The 27,628-nt window shown below is 43.3% G+C and overlaps 1 protein-coding gene across 1 annotated transcript in view; it reads right to left on the reverse strand.

Annotated features, from left to right (window-relative positions):
• Positions 1 to 27,628, reverse strand: part of BLNK (B-cell linker) — an 84,945-nt gene that overhangs the window by 55,147 nt on the left and 2,170 nt on the right. The window contains exon 2 of the mRNA XM_001928233.5: positions 2,396 to 2,461. Coding sequence (XP_001928268.1) covers positions 2,396 to 2,461 — 66 coding nt within the window. The remainder of the gene's footprint in view (positions 1 to 2,395; positions 2,462 to 27,628) is intronic.

Here is a 27,628-nt window from a genome sequence, read left to right on the forward strand (position 1 = left end):
CAGATTCAAGAAAGGCCTGTTGGTCACTGAACACCGACCAGGAATAAGAGGTGTGGTTTGGGGCTCACTGAGCAGCCAGCAGCTGCATGCCAACCCCCAACACTTCAAGGTCCTTATTTTCGCATTCGGCCGTGAACCAGTGACAACTCTGTCACGCTTTTGTGTTAGGAAACCAGTGTGCTCAACTGTGCTTCCTCCTTTCAAGGTGGCACCTGTTGCCTGGTTACAAGTGAGAGCTTAACTGTGGGGCACTAGACCCAGAGGGCCATTGACTTCACCCAGGATACAAGCTCTGAAGAAAACATGGCTTGTCAAGTAAAAGTGCATTTGAGGATACTAGGCAGAGTGAAACTGAAATTATCTGGAAAATTTGAGCTCCATGGCTGCTATAAGCATAGAATAGAGAGACAGTTTATGCAAAGACTTCATATTATTGAGAAAAATGGTGTATTTGAGATTGACAACTGTGGGATAATTCATCTAGAATTGCTAGTGATTAAAACAGTGACTAGCAGCGTTCCCTCATTTCAATGAGATTCTCTAGGCATCAGAAATAAGAAATGAAAATGATCACACACCTTTCCCAGTCATGGACCAAAATACGAAGACAAATTCAAGTTCTGTATGAAATGAGCACTACCTCACAAGCAGAAGGCTATTTTAACTATTTTATGGTAATCAGTTATACGTATTGAAACTTGTTTCCATTTTAACGCCTAAAAACACTATACAAGGGATTTCTTACTCTTAAGTTTAGCAAAGACCAAAAAGAAGAAGAAGGGTGGGGAGGGGAGGGGGGAGGAGGAGAAGAAAATATATTGTTCCAAAAGCACCGGGAAATGAACTTTTATCCACTACTGATTGTACAAAATTTTGGGACAGCAGTTTGGTAATATCGATCACAATTTCAAGGGTATAAATCCTTCCACTCAGCAACTACAAATTTCAATTCAGGAGTTTAGCTTTCTGGTATACTCAAAGTCTGCAAAGAATATTTATTGAGCTATTATTTGTGACAGGTAAACTGAAGGAAATGGTCACAAAATTTTGATAGACATTATCAAATTGGCCTCTAAAAATGTACATTCCAACTCCCACTCCCATGCTTATTTACTATTTTTTATTGGCCACGCCTGTGGCATATGGAAGTTCCCAGCCCAGGGATCAAACCCGCACCACAGCAGTGACCCAAGCCACAGGAGTGACAATGCTGGATCTTTAACCCACTGCACCAGAAGAGAACTACCCCTAATCATCCCACTTTAAAAGATGTTCACCAATATATAGCTGGTTAAATGAATGATAATACATTTATGGCAGACTATTAATTATCTGTTTAAAAGATACATGGATATATATACCACTCACTCATGCGGTGTCCATTTCTGAGGAGTGGGTTAGGGTGGTGACAAGAGAAAGTGAGAGATTTTGACTTATGACAATTTTGAACTCTGAATTTTTTCCTGGTTAATCTGAATTACTTTCATAAAAACAAAACCAAAAAAGCCTTAAACAAAAACTTGGCAGAATACCATTTCCCCTTTCCTCTTGACTTAGATTTTTTTTTTTTTTTTGTCTTTTAAGGGCCACACCCATGGCATATGGAAGTTCCCAGGCTAGGGGTTGAATCAGAGCTGCAGCTACTAGCCTACACCACAGCCACAGCAACATGGGATCCAAGCCACATCTGCGACCTACACCATATCTCACGGCAATGCCAGATCCTTAACCCACTGAGCAAGGCCAGGGGTCGATCCTTCATCCTCATGGATGCTAGTCAGATTTGTTTCTGTGGAGCCACAACAGGAACTGCTTGACTTAGATTTTGAGTGGCAAATGCAGATGTTTACAAGGTACAATTTCTATTCTTAAAAAAACAAACCACCTAGAGACTTTTTTTTTTTTGTATGCAGGAAGATTTGCAGTTCTAACATTCCCTCTCTAAGTGCCAATTGAAAATACCATTTTAAGGCCATAATTGAAAAAGAAGAAATCAAAACATGGAAGACAGTTGTGGCAACCTGAAGAAGTCAGGCTGTGTTCTTGCAGTTTCTCTTTTGGCCCTTGGGTAAGTGGTTAAAGAAGCTGATTGTCCTGTTTCTATAAACATATTTTTTGATGTTTGCCAAGCACCTTGAATGGCATAGCTCGCCTTTCCTTCAGCAAGAGGGAAAAGCAAGCTGCCTAACCAGCGCCCCTTCACTCACCATGTTTCCTGAATGTGGATCTGACAACCAGGACTCTAGCCACAAGTAAGGAAGGGTCACATGCTAAAGAGGTTGCAATTCCCCACTGGGGTAACAGGGAACTTTGTTTCCTTCCACTTAGCACAGGCTGACATAAGATGTTATTCACCTGAATAAGTGCTCACATAGTGCTGTGGTGTCTAACTTACTTTTTGATCTTGTTCATTATTCCACCTTCATTGTTCTTCATGTCATGAACTATTTTTTGAAGCTGCCTGTAAGAAATGAAAGTAAACAGAAAATATTAATAATTAGGTTGATTTTTTGGAGTTCCTGTTGTGGTGCAGCAGAAACGATTCTGACTAGTAACCATGAGGTTGCAGGTTTGATCCCTGGCCTCGCTCAGTAGGTTAAGGATCCAGCGTTGCCATGAGCTGTGGTGTAGGTCTCAGACGCTGCTCGGATTGCTGTGGCTGTGGCATAGGCTGGCAGCTATAGTTCTGATTTGACCCCGAGCCTAGGAACCGTCATATGCCGCGGGTGCCACCCTAAAAAGCAAAAAAACAAAAAAACAACCCAAAAATTAGGTTGATTTTTTAAAAAAAACTTCTATCCTTTTTGAGTACAAAAGTAGAAAAAAAAAACATACAATAAAACCCCCAAACAGCATGAGTTATATTGTATTTAATTAAGATGACTATTACTTGAGCAAAGAGAAAATGTGACGGATTCTATAAGGAGTGTGGTCATTGGGCCATGCCCCTTGCCACTGATCTGGTCAGGCTTAGGCTGTAGAAGGAATTATGATCCTGAGATCTGTCTGTTCTGAGGAGGCAAGTGCGGCAAAAGCCTTCAGATCTCTCATAAGCCTCCCTGTTCATCACTCCTTGTCCTTGGAGCATCCACATTGCAAACACGGAACTACCTTGAAGGACGCAGTGTAGACTGAAATCAGGCCCAAGATTTTTGTTGTCGTTGTTAACTTTACTAAGTAGAATCTGGGAAAACTGTCACCTAAAAGTTGTACATACACAGAAGCCATAAAGAAAATGATGAATGAATCTGATTGCATAAATACTTGGAACTTCTGCAGAACAAAAAAGTAATATGCACAAAATTAAAAAATATATGACGTACTGGAAGAAATACTCACAATACCTAATAATAATAATAATAATATAATAATAATGACTATGTTTTGGTTAACAAAGAAATTTTACAACTAAGTAATAAAGTTGAACAATTCAATAGAAAAATGAGCAAAGTTATAAACACAGAGCTAACAGAAAAAAATACCCTTTTTTTTTTTTTTTTGGTGGAGTTCCCATCGTGGTGCAGTAGTAACAAATCAGGCTAGGAACCGTGAGGTTGCGATCCCTCTCCTTGTCAGTGGGTTAAGGATCCAGCGTTGCCTTGAGCTGTGGGTCACAGATGAGGCTCAGATCCTGCATTGCTGTGGCTGTGGTATAGGCCAGCCGCTACAGCTCCAATTTGACCCCTAGCCTGGGAACCTCCATATGCCATGGGTGCAGCCCTGAAAAAGAAAAAAAAAAAATGGCCAACAGACCAATGAAAAGTAATTTAACATCACCTACATTTAAAGAATCTAAATGGGAACAACAAGATGATGTCGTATTCTGCCTACCAGCCTGGCAAAACTTAGTGTAATAATCCCCAGGGTTGGCAAGGGTGTGAGAATACAGATATTCTTGGGAATGTAAATGATTACAATCAATGTCTGTCAATATTTAAAACTGCCATCCATGCCTTTTGACCTGGAAATTCCATTGCTAGGAATTTACCTTAACGAGCATAGTCACAAACTGTACAAATACATACATAGCAGCATGTTTATTCTAGAATTACACGTAATAATCCTAAACTTTCCTGCCTCTCCCACTTAAACAACCTAAATGCCCATTTATCATTAAAAGGGAACTAGTTAAATAAATATTGATAAAGCAATAAACAGAATACCATGGACTTTGAAAAAATACCTCTCTATTGCTGATATGTGAATATACCCAAGAGATATCATTGTGTAAAATGAAAATGAAGGATGAGGAGAAAAAAGAAGCAAGGCAAATTCAGAGTATGCATATGATTTTTTTGTATGCAAAAAAGACATATATATATATGCATGTGCATTGGTATGTGCATAACTTTTTAGAAGAATATGCAAGAAGTTGTTAAATGGTTGTTTTCAAAGCCAGCTGTAATTAGAAAAATGTACAAATTAGAAAAAATGTTAGCGTGTAGGACCATGTTTTGTTTTCTTCATAATAATTATTTAACTTAAACTATATCTAAAAAAATTTCACGTGGTTCTGCCTTGAAAGAGTGATGTATTTGAATTTACCTTTCAGGCAAGTCTTGCCTTTATTCTGAGAAAACCATTTGATTGGTCCTTTATTTAATGAAATTGAAAGCTTGTATAGAGCCATTGTTTTTGGAGAAAATGGATTTTTTTCCATTAAAAAATGCAGAATTCTCTGATTCTGAGAGCTGGGCCTTCTGTTAGCCAATATGAATTAGTGGTACACAAGCTTAGCATGAGTCTCGGAAACCCTATTGATTGGAATTGGAATCTGGGAGAACTGTTTGGGGCTTTGCTGCAAAGCTTTTTGGTGAAGCGATGGAGCAGTTAAGAGGACGAGAAGACAGACAGCTTGTCAGAGGAACTCCACCTGGCCTGGCCAGTTGGCGTCCTCCATTAGGTGTTAACTCCAGGCAGACTCTTCTATGCTGATGTTCTGCTATAGCTATTTCTGGAGGGCCGTCGGGCATCAAGGAGGTGGTGGGATATTTGCTGCGTAGGGATAGACATTGCTGCCTTCAAGCATCTTGGAGGCTGTCAAACCAGAAATGGGAACTTAGCCTGGGGATTTGGGGGAGCTCTTTTCCTTTCTCAGTCTAATGACTTTTAGGACCTGAAGACCTGAAGAACACAGACACACCTGAGGAGGTCTCAACGGTGGGGAGCTGGAGGGATGAGGAGGTGGCCCTGAACCTGAGACTGGGTCTGAGCCTCTGCTCTGAGAAGGGCCATCCACGGGGCCATTACTAGCCTTTTTTTTTTTTTAATTTAATGATTTTTATTTTCTCCATTATAGTTGGTTTACAGTGTTCTGTCCATTTCTACCGTACAGCAAAGTGACCCAGTCACACATATATATACATTCTTTTTCTCACATTATCCTCCCTCATGTTCCATCTTTAGTTGCTAGATATAGTTCCCTGTGCTATGCAGCAGGATCTCATTTCTTATCCACTCCAAATGCAATCACTAGCCATTTTCAATGAGATAATTTCTCTTCGCTGTGCCTGAGTCTTCAGTAGTATCCTGTCAGGAGTTGCCATCCAGCCTCGGCCTGTCTGTGGGGAAGAGTGTGTTCCATTGGCATGGAGGGTGGACCGCAGAGGGAGGGCAGGCTGGAGGGTGGTATAGAATGATGAGAGAAACTTCTTTCAGGACATCCTTAAGGCTGCATCTTGGGTAACTGTGTACATAACTGGGGGGCCCAAGTTCGGATATGAGAAGATCCATACCCAGTCACAGTTTGGGTAACAAAGGAAATGAGACCACATTTTAAATCGCCAGTTAGGAAAGCTGGGCATATTGATTCCATACATGTGAGAGCCCAGCAAAGTACCAGGCTTGGCAGCAGAGAAAAAAGGATGGATGAGAGAAAAGAGGACCACCTGGCCCATCAGAGACACACAGAGGGTCCCTTGAGCTGGACTCTTGAGTTGCCTCAGAACCGTACAGTATTCTAGAATATATTCACATACATGCCATGCAAACCCTGCTCCCCTTTACCTGAGGAACTGTAGAGACTCTGAGATAGAGGAGTAAGGGAAAATGAAAGGAGGTCTAGGGGTAGAGAAGAAGAGAGGTTGAAATGGATGGATTGGGAGGAAACGGTATGAAGTGGAGAGCAGAGGGCACCTCTGGTTTTAAGCTGACTGTAACTGAGTGGAATGTCTTTAGCCCATGTTAATGCCTAATGGGTTGAAGGGCAGAATGAGCCAGACTGAAGGATCCTGTTTGAGGTTTGTCAATAGTGGGACACAGCCAGAGTAAGAGGGAGCCAGAGGCTGATTTGCAGAAGTGACTTTGCTGTAGGCATAGATAAACAGAAATTAAATCTGTTTATTGCAAAAGCATTTGATGTAATTTTGTCATTTGTTTGGCTTGGTATGTGGTGCATTTCTTAATTATAGATTAGTAAAATAATTACAATCTGTAAGTTTAGTAAATTGTTGAATTGTTAAACTATATGTTTTTTGTCTAAAATTTTTCTCCTCCCTCTGCATCTTGTTAACACAAATCCTGACTTCCATAGCCATCACACTGCCAGACTTGGGTGATAGCTGCCAAACTTTAGGTTACCTAGTATAACTCAGTGTCCCCCAAACCAAGAAGATGTGTTCATTTTATCAATTCTTCAGACACTGTGCAAGGCACAGTTTTTGCTGCCCTCTAGCATCGTCTGCTCCGTTTTGGAGCACTTTTTTTTTTCCCTTCTACTACAACATAAAACATATGCAATAGCAAAGAAATGTGCAACTGAACTATTCCAGGAGAGGGTGCTGAACATCAGTGGTTTCACTGTGATAAGTTTGTGTGTAGGTGAAAACAGGTAAGGCATAAAGTAGCTTCACTCTGATTATCCCTTCCAGAGATAATCCTTCCATGGTGGGGAGAAAGATAATAGGATCATAATGTTCTGATTTTTTAATGTCGTGAAGAGACAGCCATGTTTATGACAAAATAAAACCAAGAACAAAGCTTATCTAACATACATTTTAAAACAATATCAATACATAATTTTAAAGCAGTATAGCACTGTGGCATTTAAAAATAGTGAGCCAAATCTGCTTGGCCTCGTTTGTCTGCCCTTGAAAAAAATAAAAAATAAAAATAGTCAGCGGGTCATATTATTATAATTATTATTCCCTGTATAAGCCAAGTCAAATCTCATATTCTCCTCTTTTTGCCCTTGTTTTATGTTTTTTCAAGCTTTGAGTTCATTTTTTAAAATTTAGTTATTTAACAACACACTGTCATTATGTGTGACCCTGACTGAGCCTAGTTCTCAACAAATTCAGATCCCACGATGTCCTGAGAGAAGGCACATCATCATTTGAAAGTTATTGTCTGTTTTTTGCCTTCAAAGAAGCGGCTTGCTTTGGAACCTGATAGACCAGTGATTCTCATACTAAATTGCATCAGAATCACCTGGAGGTCCTTTGAAACCCCGAGTTTCACTACACCCCCGGAGTTTTTGATTGGGTGGGTCTGTGGTGGGGTTGGAGAATTTGCATTTCTAACAAGTTCCCAGGTGGTGCTGACTCTACTGGTCAGGAGCACAACTGTGGTGCATCATACCTTTTTCCATTGTGGGCCTTTTAGTTGTGCCAAAAAAAGTAAATACCTGCTTGGGGAAAATCAAAATCCCCACTAACCCAAGTGCGAAGTTTCAGACAGAGACGCTGAGTGGCCACTTTGCTTATCCAATGTAGACGTGTGCTTTCCTAGACTGTTGCTTCTTTATGGGACTTGATTTTTCTCTGTATGGATTTAGACTACCTGGTACCTGTATATTTTTATTTATCTTACAGTCATGCACTTTTTTCCTGAGCTACAGTTTGCTGCAGCTGCTGAGTGGAGAGGAAGAGGCTAGAGGAAGGATGGGCCCCTCATATTGTGCAGTAACCGAGAAGCAGCCAGACCTGCTCTGAGCAGAGCACCAGGGCGGGGATTTTGCCATTCCGAATACGGTGCTCCAAAACGGAACAGCACAGAATGTGGTGATATTGGGACTAAGGTATGACCATAGCCCTGTCTGAGAGGGATGGGCTGTCCTCATTGTCCCTCATCCTGCAAAGACCCCAGTCCAGAAACTGGAAGTGAGGAAAATGAGGATGTGGTAGGCAGGTCTTGGGCTCTGGTACCGGGATGTTTCCTGTTGTCTTCCTGGGACTCCTGGTTGCTGGTCCCTGCGCTCCAGGTTGAGTCAACCTTAGGAAGAATTCCCATAGTGCAGAGGTGAGCGAACATTTGAAGTGGTCTCTGGCTGGGAGCAGCGCAGGGAGAACCTCAAGAAGAGCCCAGGACACCCTGTGAAGCCTTGTCTAGTAGCAAATATGGACCATTCTTTGTGTTGTATTCCCTTCCACTATTTCTCAAATGTCAGTGAAGTATAATCATGCAATCCTAACTCTGTTAGGATTGTGGGGAAATAAAGAGAGGGTCTGTGGCCAAAGGTGGGAGAAGCCCAAGAAATCCAGATGGAACCTAGAGGATGCTGTCTGCACCAGAACAGCTCTAAGAAGCCTGGTGAAGGGCTCTGGAGAAAATCAAGAGCCAGAGTGGGGTTGAGGAGGTCCAAGCAGCCCTGGGACTCGCTTCCTCTGTGGCAGAAGGTCTGTTAGAGTGGAATAGGGCTACAATAATTTCAAAGGCAAGAGATGACCATTTTTCTTTTTCTTTTTTTTTTTTTTTTTCATTTCTTTCATGGAGCCATAGGTAAGTAGTGGTTGGTCGCATAGGTTGTACGGTTTAAAATTTCTGATGATTTCTGCTTAAAAACGTAATATATGCTCAGTAAAAGAATCCAATCTGAAAAGGCTACATAGTATATGATTCCAACTGGAACCTGGAAAAAGTAAAACCATGGAGACAGTGACAAGATCAGTGGCTGTCAGGAGTTTGGAAGGAAGGGAGGATGAATAGGTGGAACAGGAGAATTTTAGGACAGGGAAACTATTTTGTATGATGCTGTAATGGCAGTTCTATGCAGTAGCTGCTCATTGTATCAGAATCTAGAAACAGTACCTAAAATGTCCCTCTTAATTCCATCCCCTCCTTTTAGCATTTAATTGAACATCCTTCCAAGTTTTTACTGCACATGTATAATATGTATAGATTTTACACAATTAAGATCACACTTGACATTCTGTAATCTGCATTTTCCACTTATATCTTGAACATTTTCCTAAGTGAGCACCATCCTTAGGTTTTATCTGCTTAGCCACCTAGTCTTTATCTGTACCTTTCTTCCCCCTGCAAAAGGGAGGGTCTTTGATTAGCTGAACCGCTGTCTCGCTGTCCTGGATGGGCATGACAGGAAGCAGTGTAATCTAAGGCCCTCCTTTCTTGAGGGTAGGGAGTGAAGGTCAGACCAGACCCGAGGAGACCTGGAGAAGTGAGTGCTGTTGGGCGCAGGAGTGAGTGCTAAAGGATTTGCTTCTGGGAACCTTGGATCAGGGGGTTAGGCTTGAGGGACAGGAGGGAACAGAAAATCCCAGGTTCCTTCCTGTACCTTCAAACCCTAATCACCCTCTGAAACAATGTTTTCTAGAGTGTGGTCTAAAGACCACCTAACTCTAGTATCTATGAAATGCAGTTGGTATTAGCTGCCTTGCAGGGTTGCTGTAAAAATGATAGATAATAGCTGTAAACTGCCTGCCCACACAGGCATCCTCAGTCCATAGCAATGGCTCTTTTTGTGGAAGACCTGGGGGCTGGATTAGACCTGAAACAACACAGATCAGTGCTGTTTGCTGGAGACATAAAGGGGGAACATTTCCACTTGGGAGAGTTCCTCCAGACCAGAAGGTGCTCCAGAATTGCATTTGGTTGTGGTTTTGTTGTTGTTGTTGCTGTGGGGTTTTTTGGTGGTGGCAGGGAGGGTGGCTGGGAACGTTCCCCAACCTACCTGGTGGATTGGCACCAAACTGTGGGACAATCTTCTGACCTCAATTCTGCATGAGACTGAGGGTATTTATGTGCTCTGATATCGAGTGCCATTTTAGTCTCTAGCCTACAGCAGTACTCTTTGTAGATATTAAAAAATATGTATATATTTGGGGTTCTTAACAGTGTCTTTAATACTAACAAATATAGTCACCTGTCTCCAAGTATAAGGAGAGAGCTTTTTCTTTTTTCTTTTTCGGCTGTGCCAAGGCATATGGAGGTCCCAGGCCAGGGATCAGATCCAAGCTGCAGTTGTGACCTAAGCTGCAGCTGCAGCAGTGCTGTGTTGGGCTGGGGATCGAACCTGCAACCCAGTGCTCCTAAGACACTTCTTTTTTTTTTTTTGTCTTTTTTGCCATTTCTTGGGCTGCTCCCGCGGAGGTTCCCCGGCTAGGGGTCGAATCGGAGCTGCAGCCACCGGCCTACGCCACAGCCATGGGATCTGAGCTGCGTCTGCAACATATACCACTGCTCACAGCAACGCCAGATGGTTAACCCACTGAACAAGGCCAGGGATCGAACCCGCAACCTCTTGGTTCCTAGTCGGATTCGTTAACCACTGCGCCACAATGGGAACTCCCTGTCAACACTTCTGATCCCATTGCACCACAGTGGGAATTCCAGGAGAGAGCATTTTAATCAACACTAAGTTTAGTACAAGTAAAAATGATGTGCCAAGAAATAAGAAAAATTCAGATTGCTGAGCCCTAAACCATACCAATGGAATGAAAATCCCCAGGTGAGGCCCAGAAATCTTCATTTTAGCAAACTTCCTGGGCTGGTTAATTCTTATGCACACAGAAGGCTAAGAACACATTTTCAAGGACCAGGGCAGGTTTATCTCCTTCTAGGCCAGGCTTAATTGTAAAAAAAAAAAAAAGAGCGGGCTTGCCAACTTCCAGATTATCTTCCCACCTGCCCTCTCTTGCCTGAAATATCTTTACCAACCAGTCTTTCTCTTTATGCCATTAATGGGGTGCCAAAGTCTTACCCAGACTCTGTCCCCCAGGAGAGGAACACACTGGCAAACTGGCATTTTAGTCAGTGGTGTGAGGTCTCCTTTCAACAGGGGAAAAGAGCAGAAAGAATGAGCTTGTCCCTTCACCTGTGCTTGGATCAATATAAGTCCAGCACAATACTTCTTATCTGCCTGCATCCTGTTCCCAGGCAGCCTAGCATCAGAGCACAGATTTTGACTCCAGGAGCCCAGCCTTCCTTAATAAGTATTCCCTGAATTGAAGTTAAGGGCTTTCATCAATGAGCAGTCTCTGTACCTCTTCTCCTTCTTGAAAGAAAAGTTAGAAGTGCTCTTGCCAGTGTGAGTAGAGTCACTCCTGGAGCTTTTGATAATCCTCATACCTAGGCCTCCCCCAAAGTGATTCCAATGTAAGGCCAAGACTGAGAACCACTGGCAGCAGCATCAAGGTAGGAGACCTTTGGAGTTCTGTCGTGGCACAGAGGAAACAAATCCGACTAGGAACCATGTGCTTGCGGGTTCGGTCCCTGGCCTCGCTCATGGGTTAAGGATCCAGCGTTGCTGTGAGTTGTGGTGTAGGTCGCAGAAAAAAAAAAAAAAGTAGAAGACCTTTGTAGAGACTACAGGGAAGACTCTGGTTCAGAGAGCACAAGTTGGAGAGGAATCCGCAGATGCTGACTGCTCTTCGGAAAGGCGCCTGCAGGCTGAGAACAGCTCCACGTGTGTGGAGCGACAGTACAAGACATGGAAGGGATGGCCTGGTGGGACACAGAGCTCCACCGGGGCAGAGGGGGCACTGAAGGCAGCTGCTTATGGCCAGATCATCAAAGAACAGTCCAAGAAAATCTGTGTATTATGAGATATTTTTCTAATAATTTTTCTTAAATACAGGAGAGGATTTAAAAGACTGTTTCATCTGCAAGAAGTGCTTTTTTTTCCCCTTTTTTTTAGGGCCTCATCTACAGCATATGGAGGTTCCCAGGCTAGGGGTCCAATCAGAGCTGTAGCCACCAGCCTATGCCACAGCCACAGCAACACCAGATCTGAGCTGTGTGTGCGACCTACACCACAGCTCACGGCAATGCCAGGTCCTTAACCCACTGAGCGAGGCCAGGGATTGAACCCGCAACCTCATGGTTCCTAGTCAGATTCATTTCCCCTGCGCCATGACGTGAACTCCAAGAAGTACTTTTTTTAGTAGGAAAAAAAATCAGAGAACATCTTTGCTTTTCCTTTAGCTACTTAGTGCACTCACAGAGAATCATGAAAAGGCAGGGTTTAGTGTATTTTTTTTCCTCTCTGTTTTTTTCCAGAAGGGGTAGAATGTAAAGCCATGTTAACCGGAGAAAAATCCCTATTTAATCTGGATTTAGGAATGCTTTAAAGAGGGTTTCATATTCAAGCAACTCTTTTGAAAACAAAGAGAGTAGGCAAATCCTTCCTCCTCCTTCATTCCCATATCTTATCCACTTCTGGAGTTTCATCCTTTCAGTATCCACAGGGATGGTCCTTCTCCTGCAATCTTGGCTTCTCTCCCAAGCCTACAGCTCCCCTCCACACCAGGAAAGGCAGCATACCTCTCCAGTCCATGCTCTGAAGGTTTGTTGGGCCCTGTGCAGCTAATGTTCCTAAAACTCAGCTTTCATCAGGCCTCTCCTTCCTCAAGGCCCTGCAGCAGCTCCCCGGTGTCTGTTGAATCAAGTGGGGCTTTCTGTCTTGGCTGAGAATGATTCATTCTCATTCTGAGCTCCCAGAACTTCCCCAGTGACTAGAATTATCTTCATCTACTTGGTTGGGTACCCATCCATCTGTGTGCGCCTCGCAACTGGCCTGGTATCACCAACTTATATGTTTCTAAGATCAATTTGGAGTAGAAATTTCTGTATTTTTCTTGGTGTATATAGAGGCAAAGAAAACACCCAGTCTCAAATATTTTGTGCTATGAATGGATTTTTTTAAATGTAATAATGATCATCGCTCGGTCTGCTAATTCTTTAGCTGACTTCCTCCTTTTCCAGGAGTTTAAATGATCTCACATTATCGACTCTGGATTTCTTTTGAAGATGCTACTAATCATTTTATAGTATATTTTATTTTTGTTCTTCAATTTTGATAAGAAATCTGGTGTTCCTGGATCTTCAGGCTTGAAATTTCTAAGCCTTTTCTCCCCTTAACTTTTTCCTCTCTCTGACTATTCATCTCCTATTACCAGCTATGTCAGTTCATCTTTAGATGAATCTTATCCATCTCTGTACCCACCTGTTCACTCTCCCAGCTGCAGCCATTGTAGTCTCATGGACAGGGGACTATGCCAGTAGCCTCCCATCTTGTCTCCCTACCTTCAGTCTCTCCCTTCCCCAAGTTCATTTTCTTAAATTGCTCCTTTTGTCATGTCACTCTACTCATGACTAGTCTTCGATGTCTCCCTATTTCTTGCAGGATAAAGTATAAAATCATTAGCTTGGCATTCAAAGGCCTTCAATATCTGGATTCAACCAAACTCTTTAGACATTTAGACATAATTAAACCTTCTGTTATGAACCCACAATTGTTCTCATTTCATCCCACCAGCCCAATGCCCAGTTCAAGATCAGCCCTTTCCAGATCATTTCTTGGGCACAGGAAGGGAGGCCATTTAGAGAAAGAGCTCTGGATTGGGAGTCCAGAGAAGCAGATTCTACTCTAGCCTCTGAAGCTTCCTGGCTGTGCAAATCTGAGCAATTCTTTTTGTTTGTTTGTTTCTGTTTTTGTTTTTGTTTTTCGCTTTTTAGGGCCACACTTGCAGCATATGGGGGTTCCCAGGCTAGGGGTCCAGTCAGAGCTACAGTGCTGGCCTATGCCACAGCCACAGCAACTCGGGATCCTTAACCCACTGAGCAAGGCCAGGGATTGAACCTGCAACCTCATGGTTCCTAGTTGGATTCGTTTCTGCTGCACCACGACGGGAACTCCCCCCAAATCTGAGCAATTCTTGTCCTCACTCAACACTTCATTTTCTCCTATAAAACGAGAATACTAGATTATGTGGACTTTCAGGTATTTCACAGCTCTAAATTTTATTTATACGGATACTGAATTCATAGCAGTCGGGCAGGGCTACTTATTAGTCATTTAATCTCCAGTGTTAATAGCAACTTTTAAACTGCTATTTGGTTTATACGACATCTTTTGCATTTTATGTCTTCAACTGGTTTTTTGGTCCTAAAATGAAAACAGTTTTGTTTGTTCAGTTTATAAAAAAGTTATACAAGCTAATCATATAATATAGACAGGTAGCAAGTGAAAATTACTCATAATTCTTTGCTGGGAACAGGAAGCATCAGGGAGCTGTGAGAACCCTAAGAATGGAGTGACTGCTTTGAGGTTTTAAGATGAAGGGACCTGGGAACTGGATCCTGATGCGGAGATAGAAATTCAGTCAGCAAAAGAGTGAGAAACAGCAGCTAGGCAGCGGAAACAGCAATGGCAAAGGCTCAAAGGAAATCGGAATCTAGTGAGAAGCTAAGAGTAGTAGGATTGGGGGTATAGGGGAAAGGGTGTGGTCAAAGATAAGGTTGGGTGGGAGGGAGACAAAGGGTCAAGGGCCTTATTAGTCAGACCAAGGAGATGGGATCTGTAGGCAGTGGCACCTCTTTACACAGAGGTGTGTTGTGATTAGGATGGAAGAATGGAGAAGGGCCTGGGCATGGCAACACAGGTGGCTGAGAGACCAGTAGGAGGACTCTGACTCAAGTTCACAGCATTGGGATTCCCCGAATAGTGGGATAATATTAGGAGTGCCCTTCAGGGCCTCAGCCGGACAGAGGAAAGAATCAATGGCCCCAAAGCCAACAGCTCTCAAAGAGGCGTTGCTAGAACACAGTGCCGTGCCAGCCGTATTCGGGTTTGAGGCAAAATAACTCAGCAGCCCTGGTTCCATCTTCATTTAAAATGTCAATATTTTGTTCATCATGGAATTTTTGACATTCATTTTGATTTTAAAATATTACATAAAATATTATTTATCTTGATTTACTCACTTGGGGGGCTCCCCCTTAAAGTTTGATGTTACTTGTTTTGTATAAGATATGTCTTATTTACCCCACAAATATTCAGCGGGTGCAGAATGAGCAGGGCACATTCGGATCCACAGCTGCCCTCAACACAAGTCCCTCCGCTGGCAATGCAGGAGAGGGGTCCCTTCTGCCGTTGCATCACACAACAGAAACCTCTAACCTATGTCAGACCAGGGGACAGAGAGAGAAACAGGAAGGATTCTTGAATTCACAAAAAAATGCCTTCCTTTTAGATAATTTCTGTTTCAAAGTTGAAGTCTCTGGCCACTGACCATCATTTTGAAACAGAATGCCACTTTTTAGTGACTCTTCTGTTATTTGTATGCAGCAGACCTTGTTCTATCACCAGCTTCCCTCCTCTGTCCTTTCTGCAGCCTCTTCTAGTTCTGGCCCAGCTTCCTCCTCCTCCATTTCCTCCAGGCCAGCCTTCCTGTGGCATCATTGGTGTTATATTTAGATTTGCAAATTCAGCAGCCAAAGCCGCTTCCTTCTGGAGAACAAGCCCACAGTGGAGCTGGCACAGAAGTTTTGGCAGCCCCTTCCTTGGCATAATAAGCCAAGAAGCCTCCCCAGAGTGGGGTAGCTCCCCCAACCCTATTCACAGATGCAGATATGAGGCCCCAGGGATCACAGTGCTGGTCTCAGACCACACAGCTCTGAAACCCCAACTCCTAATTTTGCCTGTCATCAAGGCAGTCACAGAATTTTGGTGGTGATTAAACCGTTAAGAATATCCTGGGTCGCATTAACTGTTGTGGCACAGAGGAAACGAATCCAGCTAGGAACCGTGAGGTTGCAGGTTCAATCCTTGGCCTCCATCAGTGGGATAAGGATCCAGCGTTGCCGTGAGCTGTGGTGTAGGTTGCAGACTCGGCTCGGATCTGGTGTTTCTGTGGCTGTGGCATAGGCTGGCAGCTGTAGCTCCGATTTGACCCCTAGCCTGGGAACCTTTATATGCCGCAGGTACAGCCCTAAAAAGAAAAAGAAAGGGAAAAAAAAAAAAAAAAAAAAAAAAAGACTACCCCGGGCCAACTCATCTGAGAAGGGAGGACACTGAATTGCAGAGCAATGTTGCCATCGCCCCAAGATCCATTAGTGAGGCTTCTCCCCATTCTTCCCCTCACACCTTGCACCTTCCCTTTCCACCCATGGTCTGAGTCTCCTCCTGCAAGAGGGCCAGCTTTTCCATGGCCGGGATGGTACCTTCCAACGTCTTATGCCACAGCCCAGAGCCATGGTTACAGTCCAAGCTCAGGGAGCCAGGCTGGTGGTCAGACTCAGATAATCAATGGCTCTTCACAACAGTGAAGGCCAGCACATGTTATGTACCAGGTACTTCACATGCAGTATCTCATTTAACCCTCACAACCTTCTGAGGTGGGTCCTGTTATTATCCCCCTTGTAAAGAGCGTGATGAAAAATAACCACATGACGTTGCATTTATGATTGTAACCAGTGTTAAGTATACAGTCTGTAGTGTATTCACATCACGTTGTATAGTCACATTGCTGTGATTATCCCAATTCTTGTAGTGAAATTGACTTCTCTGGTCAGAGAAGTCATTTGCCTCAGGTCCAAGACCTAGTTAACCACAGAGCTGGGATTTGAGATCGGGACGTCTGACCCCAGAACCCGTGCTCTCAGCCACGCCTGGATGACATGTGCTGACTTGTCTTCACCGTGTGCCTTTGGGGGCAACTTCCTCTCTGTTCCTGGAGAAGACTTCCAATCCCTCTACCAGCTGTGTGGTTTTTACTGGGGACATGGGTGCCCCCACTGCTGTCCTGCTACTGATCCCCAAGGTCTGACTTGTTGCTAAAGGGTTGCATGGGCTCTTAGGGGCCTGTTGCAGTCTTTAAAGAGAGGCAGAGAAAAAAGAGGAAGGGAAAGACAGCAGGAGGAGGGGGGAAAGAGAAGGCGGCTGGAAGGAATGTGCAGGGACTCTCTGGGGTCCAGAGTGAGCTCAGTAGATGGCTGAGCTCAGCTGCGAGGAGACCTGGGCACCTGTCCCCATGCGCCCTTCTCATCATCCTAGTCAGAAAGGCCACCGGAGAGAGTCCTGGAGTGGAGGGCCTGTGGGCACCTTCCACGTGCGCATCTTGCGGCCTGGGTTGTCCTGCTAACCGCCTATTAACCAGAGAAAGTAATTTGCAAGTTTCTCCAGACGCTCTACCATTTCTTTCTTTCTTTCTTTCTTTCTTTCTTTCCTACTGAGACCTGCAAATATTTTGTGGTAGTCTTTGGCATGTCTGAACTGCTGACCTGGGTTCTAAGCAGACAGAAATTGAGCTGACGAGGCACCACCAGGAGCAAGGATGATCCTACTAATACCCTGAATCCTTTCCCCAAAAATCCTGGTAAAAATCTTGACCCTGTCAGAGGCAGGTGGGACATACAGCCCTGATACCAGTGAGATGAGGGGGAGCTAGGTTATACTAGCTGTAAAAAGTTCCTCAAAGATTTGCCCCTTGATTGACAGCGGAAATTGTCAGGCTGACCCCCCTCTCTGATTTTAGGGACCTGTAGGGTGGCAGCCCTTTCCTTCTTCTTGCTGGTCCTTGTTCTGGCACACCCACACATCAGGGAGGGGTTGCAGTTAAGGGAAATGGTTTCCTAAAACCTATGAAAGCAGGTTCGAAAAGCAAAAGAGTTAAAGGAGCCTCTTAAGTTTGGAAGAGCCCCCAGAGGTCCTGTTACATGTGCTCTGATTGGCTCGTTGTTCTAACTTGGCGCTGACAGCTAAGGGTTTTGCCATTTTTACAGTCTCTCTCTACTGGCATGAAAATTATTCCAGGAAACTGATGATTCTCAAATTTGTAAGACCAAACAAGTCATTCTAATCATTTTTAGAAAACTCTGAAAGTGTAATTCTAGAAAAGGAATATTTTAAGAATTTAACCTTAACAGGGGAAAAAATGAGCCTTGGCTATGTCAACATAATGCAGTATAATGCTGTCACCCACTTGTCTGGGCATTCATTTCACAGAGTAAGGAGTGATTTTGAGGAATGATATTTCTGATAGGTTGAAAAAATTTTGATTTAGTTAAGCTCATTTCATTGGAATCTGAGTGAAAAAAAAAAAAAGGTAGAGACTATCCCATGTAGGGATTGAGGTGGAGGAAAGCATTGTTTTAGGTGTTTACCATCCAGAAATGTTTATCAATAATACATTTTAAAAGAAGCGTTGAGGAGTTCCCTTGTGGCGGAGTGGGTTAAGGATCTGGCATCATCACTGCATTGACTTTAGTCACTCCTATGGTGGGGGTTTGATCCCTGACCTGGGAACTTTCACATGCCACAGGTGTGGCCAAAATAATAAAGTAAAAATCTTGGAAATAGTATCTAATTGGTCAAACAAAAATATGGTCATGGGTCTCCAAGATATATTTTATGGTTCATATGGAAAATAAGTTATTTATTTTCTTATTGTGGCAAAACACACATAAAGTAAAAGTCATCATTCAACCATTTCAAAGTGTTCAATTCAGTGGCATTTAGTAAATGTATAATGTTGTACAACCATCACTATCTAGTTGAACATTTCATCACCCCAAAAAGCCTCATACCCATTAAGTAGCAGTTAGCAATTTTTATTTTATTTTATTTTTTTGGTCCTTTGTCTTTCTTTTTAGGGCCACACCTGCAGCATATGGAGGTTCTCAGGCTAGGGGTCGAATCGAAGCTACAGCTGCTGGCCTACACCACAGCAACAGCAACTCAGGATCCAATCTGTGTCTGTGACCTACACCACAGCTCCCAACAATGCCGAATTCTTAACCCACTGAGCGAGGCCAGGGATTGAACCCACAACCTCATGGTTACTAGTCGGGTTTTTTAACCACTGAGCGATGACGGGAACTCCAAGCAATTTTTAAAAATTGAAGTGTAGTTGATTTACAGTGTGGTTAGTTTCATGTGGACAGCACAGTGATCCAGTTTATATATATTCATACCTATAGTATATATATATACACACACATATATATATTCCTTTTCATATTCTTTTTCATGATGGTTTATTGAAGAATACTGTATATAGTTCCCTATGCTAGAAAGTAGGTCCTTGTTCTTTACCTGTTTTGTATATAGTAGTGTGTATATATGTTAATCCCAAACTCCTAATGTATCCCCCACCACCGTGTGTCATTAGCAATTTTTTTTTTTTTTTTTTTTGGTCTTTTTACCTTTTCCTGAGCCGTTCCCATGGCATATGGAAGTTCCCAGGCTAGGGGTCTAAGTGGAGCTGTAGCCACCAGCCTACACCACAGCCACAGCAACTCGGGATCCAAGCCGTGTCTGTGACCCACACCACAGCTCATGGCAATGCCAGATCCTTAACCCACTGAGCAAGGCCAGGGATCAAACCCGCAGCCTCATGGTTCATAGTTGGATTCATCAACCACTGCTCCACGATGGGAACTCCATCATTAGCAATTTTAAAGCAGATTCCACCCCCCCCTCCAATTTACTTTTGAGGCACATGAATAGCTTTTGTTTTCGTCATGTTCAGAGTTGTTTTCAGAATTCATTAGGTGAATTAGGCCCAGTCATCTGGGTTGGGCAACTGTGATAATCTGTGGATGTGGTGATAACATGAAATCAAAAGTTTTCCCATTGTAGAAAGAGGACTTTGGCCCTGAACAGGTTGTAAAGACACCTTAAAAAGCAAAATAATCACATTATTATTTTGATAATAGGTAGAGGTAGAGGGTTCAGTTTTCCAGTGATTTGGTATTATATCTACCCTTTTTCTTTATGAAATCACATTTTTTTATGTTTATTTTGATTCTAGTGTAGTTATTTGCACTAAAAATGACTGTTTCCTGCCTGTCCAGGATTGAGCATGGTCTTTAATATGCTTTACATGCTTAAAGGGTTATTCACCCTGCACCTTTTTACACTTCGAGCCAAATGAAGTTGTAAACAACAACAGCAAATTCAATGAGGGAGGATAATTCTTTCTACCTTTGAGCTCAACTGTCTAATCCTCTGGTCTGAGCACCCTGCGTCACAGCTTCCCCACTGGGAACTCCCTTTACTTAGGTGTGGTCTCCCTCCTCTGCCCTTTGCCTCCTTATCACCACTCGCCTGAACAATGTTCCCTTCTGTCAACTAGAGTCTGCAGATTGAGCCCCCTCTGGGTGGGAGACAGAAGAGCAGAGCTTTCTGCCCATTTGGCCTGAATGGTTAGATTCCCACCTGGGTATTAGTGACAGATAAGGGCTTAAGGCCTTAACCTGTGATACTTAGTGATGGTTCATTGTGGTTGCCAAAGTGAAGGGGGAGGGAGTGGGATGGACCGGGAATTTGGGGTTAATAGATGCAAACTGTTGCCTTTGGAATGGATAAGCAATGAGATTCTGCTGTGTAGCACTGGGAGCTATATCTAGTCACTTAGGATGGAGCATGATAATGTGAGAAAAAAGAATGTGTGTGTGTGTGTGTGTGTGACTGGGTCACCTTGCTGTACAGTAGAAAATTGACAGAACACTGTCAACCAGCTATAATGGAAAAAAAAGAAAATCATTTGAAATCTTAAAAAATAATAATAATAAAATGAAGTTTCCTCTAAAAAAAATTTTTTTTTGAACCAGCCTTCTGAGAAGCTATATTACCCCACGAGGATGCCTCTCTAATGAAACAATTTGAGGCAACAGGGGAGCCCAGGCCGGGAGGGATTTCTGGGAAGGGGACATTCACCAAACTCTTATTTTCTATTTAGTATATTTACTGTTACAACACCCCTATTATGTTACATATTAATATTCCCACTTTCCAGGTGAAAAAGCTGATGCTGAAAAGGATTAAGAGACCTCCTCAAAGACCATGAGCTACTGAATACAGAAAAAGTATTCAAACCTAGGTCTGCCTGATTCCAAAGTTCATTTTCTTCCCAGCACAGCAAAAACACCTTTCTGGGACTCTTTTTTTTTTCTGGGACATTTTTAAAATTATACCACATGGTCCTGTATGCTTAGTTTACTCGTAAGACCAACTCTGCTCCTTTTAATTATAACTCACTCTCCCATGACATGAACTATTGTGGGAGCATTCTTTGAAAAATATATAGTATTAGTAGGTACCAAACATGCCTGCGTCAGTGTGAAATTCAAGTTTGGACTTAGAAACATGTAATAGCCTGAAATACTGGCAGCAAAATTCTGTAGGGCCTCACTGGTGTTTCTGACTAGTAAACTAGCTGCGTTTTAGTTTTTTTAAAAATCCAGGGAAAATGTAGAACACAGACTAAGTGAGAATGTTTTATTGGCCAGTAAATGACACGGGGTGGGGGTGGTGACAAAGGCCCTCCTCATAGGCAGACATGGAGGTGTCGTTCTAGACTGGGCCTTGCTGGTGTGAGCCTGGAGAGGTAACTGCATGTCTCTGGGCCTCTTACCTGAGGGGCTAGAGAGATGACCTCTCCATCTTACTTGCCAAGTAAAGCTCTCTGATTTGGGGGCTGGGGAAGAGAGGGAGAGAGGCTTCTCCATTGAAGTTTGTGTCTCCTACACACAGGGGGAGCAGACTCAGCCAAGGTGGCTCGTGGAACCTGTGGCCAGCTCTGGCTACATAATTTCTGGGGCCCAGTGAAAATCCAAATGAGTCCCCTCCTTCAGAATTATTCAAGATCTCAAGATAGCAAAAGAAGAGCATTAAACCAAGCAAGGGACCCAGTGCAACCGTGTAGCACATGCCTGGAAACACAGTGGCTTCTGCTGCGTGTTCCCTACACTGTGAGGAGGGTTGAAATCTGGTGGAGATCCAGGGACTCCAGCTACCCTGCTAGGAGGCTGGGACACCTCTGGGGTAACGAGTTCCTGTCCCAACAGTGAGGGGCCGCTCATCAAGGAGATGATAAGCAGCATGTCCCTTAAGCTGGCTTCCGTGCCTTGATGTGGAAATGCGCACTGAAGTAGCCATGCTGGACTGAGGGATTACAGCCTGTTTGGGAGCCTAGACCTTAGTGTTGTGAAAAGTTGTGAAAACGCCCCAGTGGAAAACCAGCAGCTGGTGGATGCCCTTTCAGAAGGGAAGTGGGGCAGGTCTGGTTGGAGAAGATGAGTCAAACAAGAGGAGCAGCGGCTGGGGCGAGGAGCTGTTTGGGAGCAGACAGCCCTCAGCTGTGGAGCGAGGTACAGGCGTGGGAAGGAAGACAAGCTTACCCATCCAGAGGTGTAGCACTGAGGATGGGAACACAGGAGCCAGCAAGGGAGCTCAGCTCACAGCAGGAGGTGTGGCCCCCTGAGAAAGGGTTTTTACTGCAGGCCAGGCAATCCCTACTCCATCAGAGCCTAGCACGAAAGCTGTTTCCCTGCAATGCGCAGCCTTGAGGTTGGTGGGACCTGGAAGACAGCATGCCAGGGGCACGATTCAGGCCACAGCTCCCTTGACCTGGAGGCAGGACTTGAATGGGGGCTGGAATTCCACCCGATCCACAGGTGGGGCCCATTTCTAGAGCAATAGGTGTGCCATCCTCTTAACCTCTGTGTGCTTGGTCCCTGGAGGATTAGGAATCCCAGTGTGGAATGAGAAAACTGAAGCTGTGTCTCTAAGAGCTTAGACATCAATGCCTAAGAGAGCAAACAGAGATGCAAGATCACTTAAAGAAGCAGCCCCAGGTCAGTGGGGCCATTTAAAGGGACCTGACAGATCCAAATCACAAAGCAGGAGACACAGTGTGTCTGATGGGGAGACAGTGGCAGACCCTATGACTGCTACCCTGCAGAATTGGAGTCTGATTGACTTTTTATCCCAATTCTATGGGTTTCCACTCAGGGTTTGCCCAATCTACTTAGCGAGGTCAAAACAGACTATTCCAAAATGACCTGTCTCGAAATCTTTTCCTACTTTCTTTTCTCTGCCCAGGAGAAAACAACATATATTTCAGTGGTGCTTGTAGTTCCTGGGATCTAGTTTAACATAAAAAAAAAATTGGGGGGGCCACACCCGTGGCATTTGGAAGTTCCCAGGCCAGGGATCAAATCTGAACTGCAGTGGTGCCCCACACCACAGCTGCAACCTACACCACAGCTGCGGCAGCACTGGATCCTTAATCCACTGTGCCACAGCAAGAATTCCTACACTAAATTAAATAAAAAAGACAAAAAACATCTCACTTAAATACAGACCCAGAGTTCCCACTGTGGTGTAGGGAGTTATAGATCTGGTGGTGTCTCTGCAGTGGCGAGGGTTTGATCCCTGGTCCAGTGCAGTGGGTTAAGGATTGGGCTTGCTGCAGCTGTGGTATAGGTTGAAGCTGTGGATCAATCCAGTCCCTGGCCTGGCAACTTCCATATGCCATGGGTGAGGCCAAATAATAATAATAATAATAATAATAATAATAATAATAATAATAATAATAAAAGAAAGAAAAGAAACACAAGGCTTCAGTACTTCTAGCCTTTCCCCTTGCTAACCCTTGACTCAGGTCAGCCCAGACAAGGGAAAATCATTCTGACAAGCAGAGGCCACATCAGTTGCAAAGATATGTTCTCAACTTATACGTTCTAAACCTTAAATATACACTGTCACTGTAAGAACATTCAAATGAATCTGTGCTTCTTGTTCTAGAATTCAGAACAGAATTCATTTCACTTGGTCTGAATCAAAGTGCAGTACTATTGACATTTTGGGCCAGATAATACTTTGCTGTAAGGATTGCTCTGTACAGTTCAGGATTTTTAGCAGCACCCCTGGCATCTACCTCCTAGGTGCCAGAAGCGTCCCCTCCCCAAGTGTGACAGTCAGATGTCCCCTGGAGGGTAAAATCATCCCTAGTGGAGAACCAACTTAAATGATGCAGCTATGTCTTGGGGAGGGCAAGGGAAGAAAATGTATATAGGTTTATTTAAAAGCTTGTAGTGCAGTGGGTTAAAGATCTGGTGCTGTCACTGCAGCAGCTCAGGTCCGATCCCTGGCCTGGGATTTCTGCATGCTATGGGAGTAGCAAAAAAAAAAAAAAAAAAAAAAAAAAAAAGGCCAAAGAAAGCTATCCATTGTTTCAATTTCTCTGTAACAAGCTATCATTTAATTTCTTTTTCTTTCAATTCATGTTCTCTCATAAGCTTAGGTTCCTTGATGTCATTGCATGAAAGCAATAGTAAGATTCTCTTTGAAAATGCTCCAAACAAGTGAATTCTTCACAGAACAGATGAAGTTAATCATCTACAGGGGAAAACCAAGAGATCATAAATATGCGCCTGAAGCATTTTGGTACCAGCCCAGTCTCCTCCCCTCAAGCGATGTAAGAGGTAGGGTGGAATGTAATTGTGGTTCAGCTCTTGGAAAACTAATTAATTATATCATAGCCCATTTGGAAGCAGATTGCATAAAAAGGAGGGAATTGTTCAGCCACAGCACACATTGCTCAGGTGAGGGCTGGATCCAGGAGAGAGGGTGCCTTGAATATGTGCTCTCTGGTTTAGAGTTTTCCTGGTGTCTTGAGTTTTCTTAGCCGATGAGCCTGAAATCCAAAAAACACTAAGCAAATTTCTAAGATGGCTTCCACGTAGCTTGCCCTTGAGAAGAAAGAGACCTTGTCTGAGTATTCCATTCTTTGGACACAAGATAGCCCAGTCGAGCAGATTCTCAGCTGACATAATGCAGGTAGGCGGTGTGAAGAAAACAGGAAATCAGATTTCCCTCTCTTATCTCTACCCTTAGATGCTGTGCCTCCTCTTTGCCCACCCACATCAGCACTGGCCTCTGATCTAAGCTTATAAAGAATGAGAAGAGAGATGCCCCAGACACACATGTATTCAGGAGTTGCTCTATTCACAGTTAGCCCTTGGGGTAGCTTCCTGCTCTGCTTGCCATGCCCATTAAAGGGGTTGGATCTATTACTATGAACAGGAAGAGAGATAACAAGTGGTCCCTCATAATAAGTGGGATGAAGTACTGATTGTTGTGTTTACTTTTTATTGACTTGTTCTCTTGACCATGTGATAAACATCATTCTGGCACTTTAGCCCATGTCTTTACAACAAGCCTGTAAGAAGGCATCTGAGTCTTATTTGACAGGTGAGGAAACACGCTTAGAGATCCTGAGTGACTTCCTTGGGTCCCCTAACTGGTAATTGACAATTGGAATCCTGCCCTTTGGGGGCACCAATTGCTTTGTCCTAAATACATCATAACTACCTTCTAGATGATGCATCTACATGCTGTCTAGATGAATCCTCTGACCCCAGTATTTAGAGTTGGACAACCTTTCAAAGCAATAAAAAGAGTTTGAAAATATTTTGAATACTGTCTCGAATAAGGTGATAATTCCATCAGGAAATATTTCTCCAGTGTCATGGGATAAAATGGTAGCCTGAGAGGATGTAATATATATCAAGCATGGTATTCATGCGTAAGGCTGACACAGCATCACAGCTGAGAGGGAGTCTGGGGATTGTCGATCCAAACGCCTCATTTTGTAGCCAGGAGACACAGGGCCAATGAGGACCTGTCCAAGATGGTGTGATAGAAAAGGGAGGAAAAGAACACAACTGGAAGCATCATGAAAGAAAGACTTCAAGGTGTGGTAGGTGGGTGGAAGCACAGAGAGAAGGATGAATCAGACTTAGGGTTGATGATGACACCATTGACCAAAACAGGGAGGACCAACCAAGAGGCAGCTAGTGGCAGAAAGGTGAGAAGAAAACACATTTGTTTCTAAAGAATTGAACTTGCAAAGTCAAGTAACTGGAAACTCCAGCTGAAGATTCCAGGACCTGAGAAGAAAAGTCATGTCCCAGAATCTGTTAGGATCTCTGGGTGAGAGCCCCACCTGTGAGACCCAGACACCCATGACAGGGCTCTGTCATGCTCAACAGTTTTTAGTCACTTAGGTTAAGGCGGAGAAGGGAAGGGATATTTGTCACGTCTACAGCCAATGCAAAGCAAAATGTCACAGATGTCAGAATCAACAGGTAAAGAAGCCAAAATAGCCGAAAAGAAGAACTGAAACTGGTATGAAATTTTATCAAGGATCAATGTAAAGCACTGTGTTTATGTTCAGAAAATCAGTTGCACACCTACAGAATTAATAATAATAATGTTATTAAATAACCACTTTTTTAATCTAATAGTTACTATGTGCCAGGACCACTATGAGTCATTTGCTTCACAAAATAATTTATCCAACCCTTACAATAGCCCTATGGGATGGGTACTCTTGTTTCCTCTATCCTTCCAGCTGAAGAAGCTGGGACCAGGGAAATTAAGCAAACGTTCCTAAAGTCACACGTATGTTAGTTTGACTGAGAAACACCATACTCTTCAACCAATTAGACGAGGATTAGGGAGACTTGAGTTGACCACACCTGTGTCAAGGACTTTTTCCATTTGTAAAAACAATTTGTGTTTGTTGGGGACTACAAAGAAAAATATACAAGCATTGACAATGAGTCAATTGGGAGGTTATTTAAAATATAAAAGCATACCATTTCCTTTACAAACTAGTTTTACCAATTTGAAAGGAATATAGTCAGTGTGATTCAGGATTGTAAATGTTGAAATGTTTACCTCAAAGTATAATGTTTTTATGAATAGGAATACTTATACTTACTTTGGAAGTGAGAACTCGGGTCTGAGCTGTGTCTCATAAAATCCAGGGAAAATCATGGCTTAAAATCAACTGAAAGGCCCTAAGTGTTTTTGGATTCCCAACAGAGACTGACTTCTGGTAGTGCCTTAAGGGGAGGGGAAAAAACCCCAGAATCTATGCTCACACATTTCTGTGGTCACATACAACTTAGCCACTTCGCCTTTCTCAATTCTTCTGCAGTAGAAACTCTCAGGCTGACTACTCATCCCCAACTGTCCATCTGGTGGTGGGGGGAGGGTGTCTATTTGGGGACCTTCTCTTTCTCGTTCGTTTTGAAAATCACTTGTTCCCTTCCCTCCTTTTCTTGGTTAACTCTGCTTTCTCTCTCTCCTGGTCACTCCTTCTGCCTCTAGTCTCTTTTCAGCCCTGGGAACATAGCCCCTAGATCAGGGTCAACCCTTTTATCCTTGCCTGCCTCGATGGACACTCACTATCATTCTATTTTTATGGCTAAGAATTTAAGCAAATTCTCATGTAAACTTTGATAAACCCAAGAGTATGAACATAGCTCTTCACTTATCTGTCATCTAATGCCAAATAATTGCACAGTTAGGCCACCTTCCAGTTGGGACAGAAGCTACAAACCACCAGGATCAGGTATTTAATTTACCTATTCCTCGCCATCCTATCTAATTACAGAAGAGACTTAATATAGCACCTCAAGTTCATTGTGTTTACAATTTCACTTCTTTGAAAAGTTCCACGTCGACAGTGGACATTTTACCAAAACAGGCCAATTCTGTAAAAACAACTTAGTAACCAAGTGGGAAAAAGTTACTTCTGCCCGAGCAAATGAATGTAGTATATGATTATCCACAATACAATTTTGGTTTTCTACCCTCTAATCTATGGTTGTTTATCGCCTATCAACCACTCTGTGACAAAGCTGGACTTTGTCCCTGAAGGAGGGATCATAAAGTGATTTAGGTTCTATTGCCTTTCTTTATTGAAATTCCCATCTGGATTTCCTGAACGAGGTTCCAAGACTTAGTATAGCCCTACGTTATGGAATATCTCTGAAAAAGACCTTCTAAATCCTCTTGCTCATTTGAAAG

Source organism: Sus scrofa, chromosome 14 (genome assembly GCF_000003025.6).
Source record: "Sus scrofa isolate TJ Tabasco breed Duroc chromosome 14, Sscrofa11.1, whole genome shotgun sequence".
NCBI lineage: Eukaryota > Metazoa > Chordata > Mammalia > Artiodactyla > Suidae > Sus > Sus scrofa.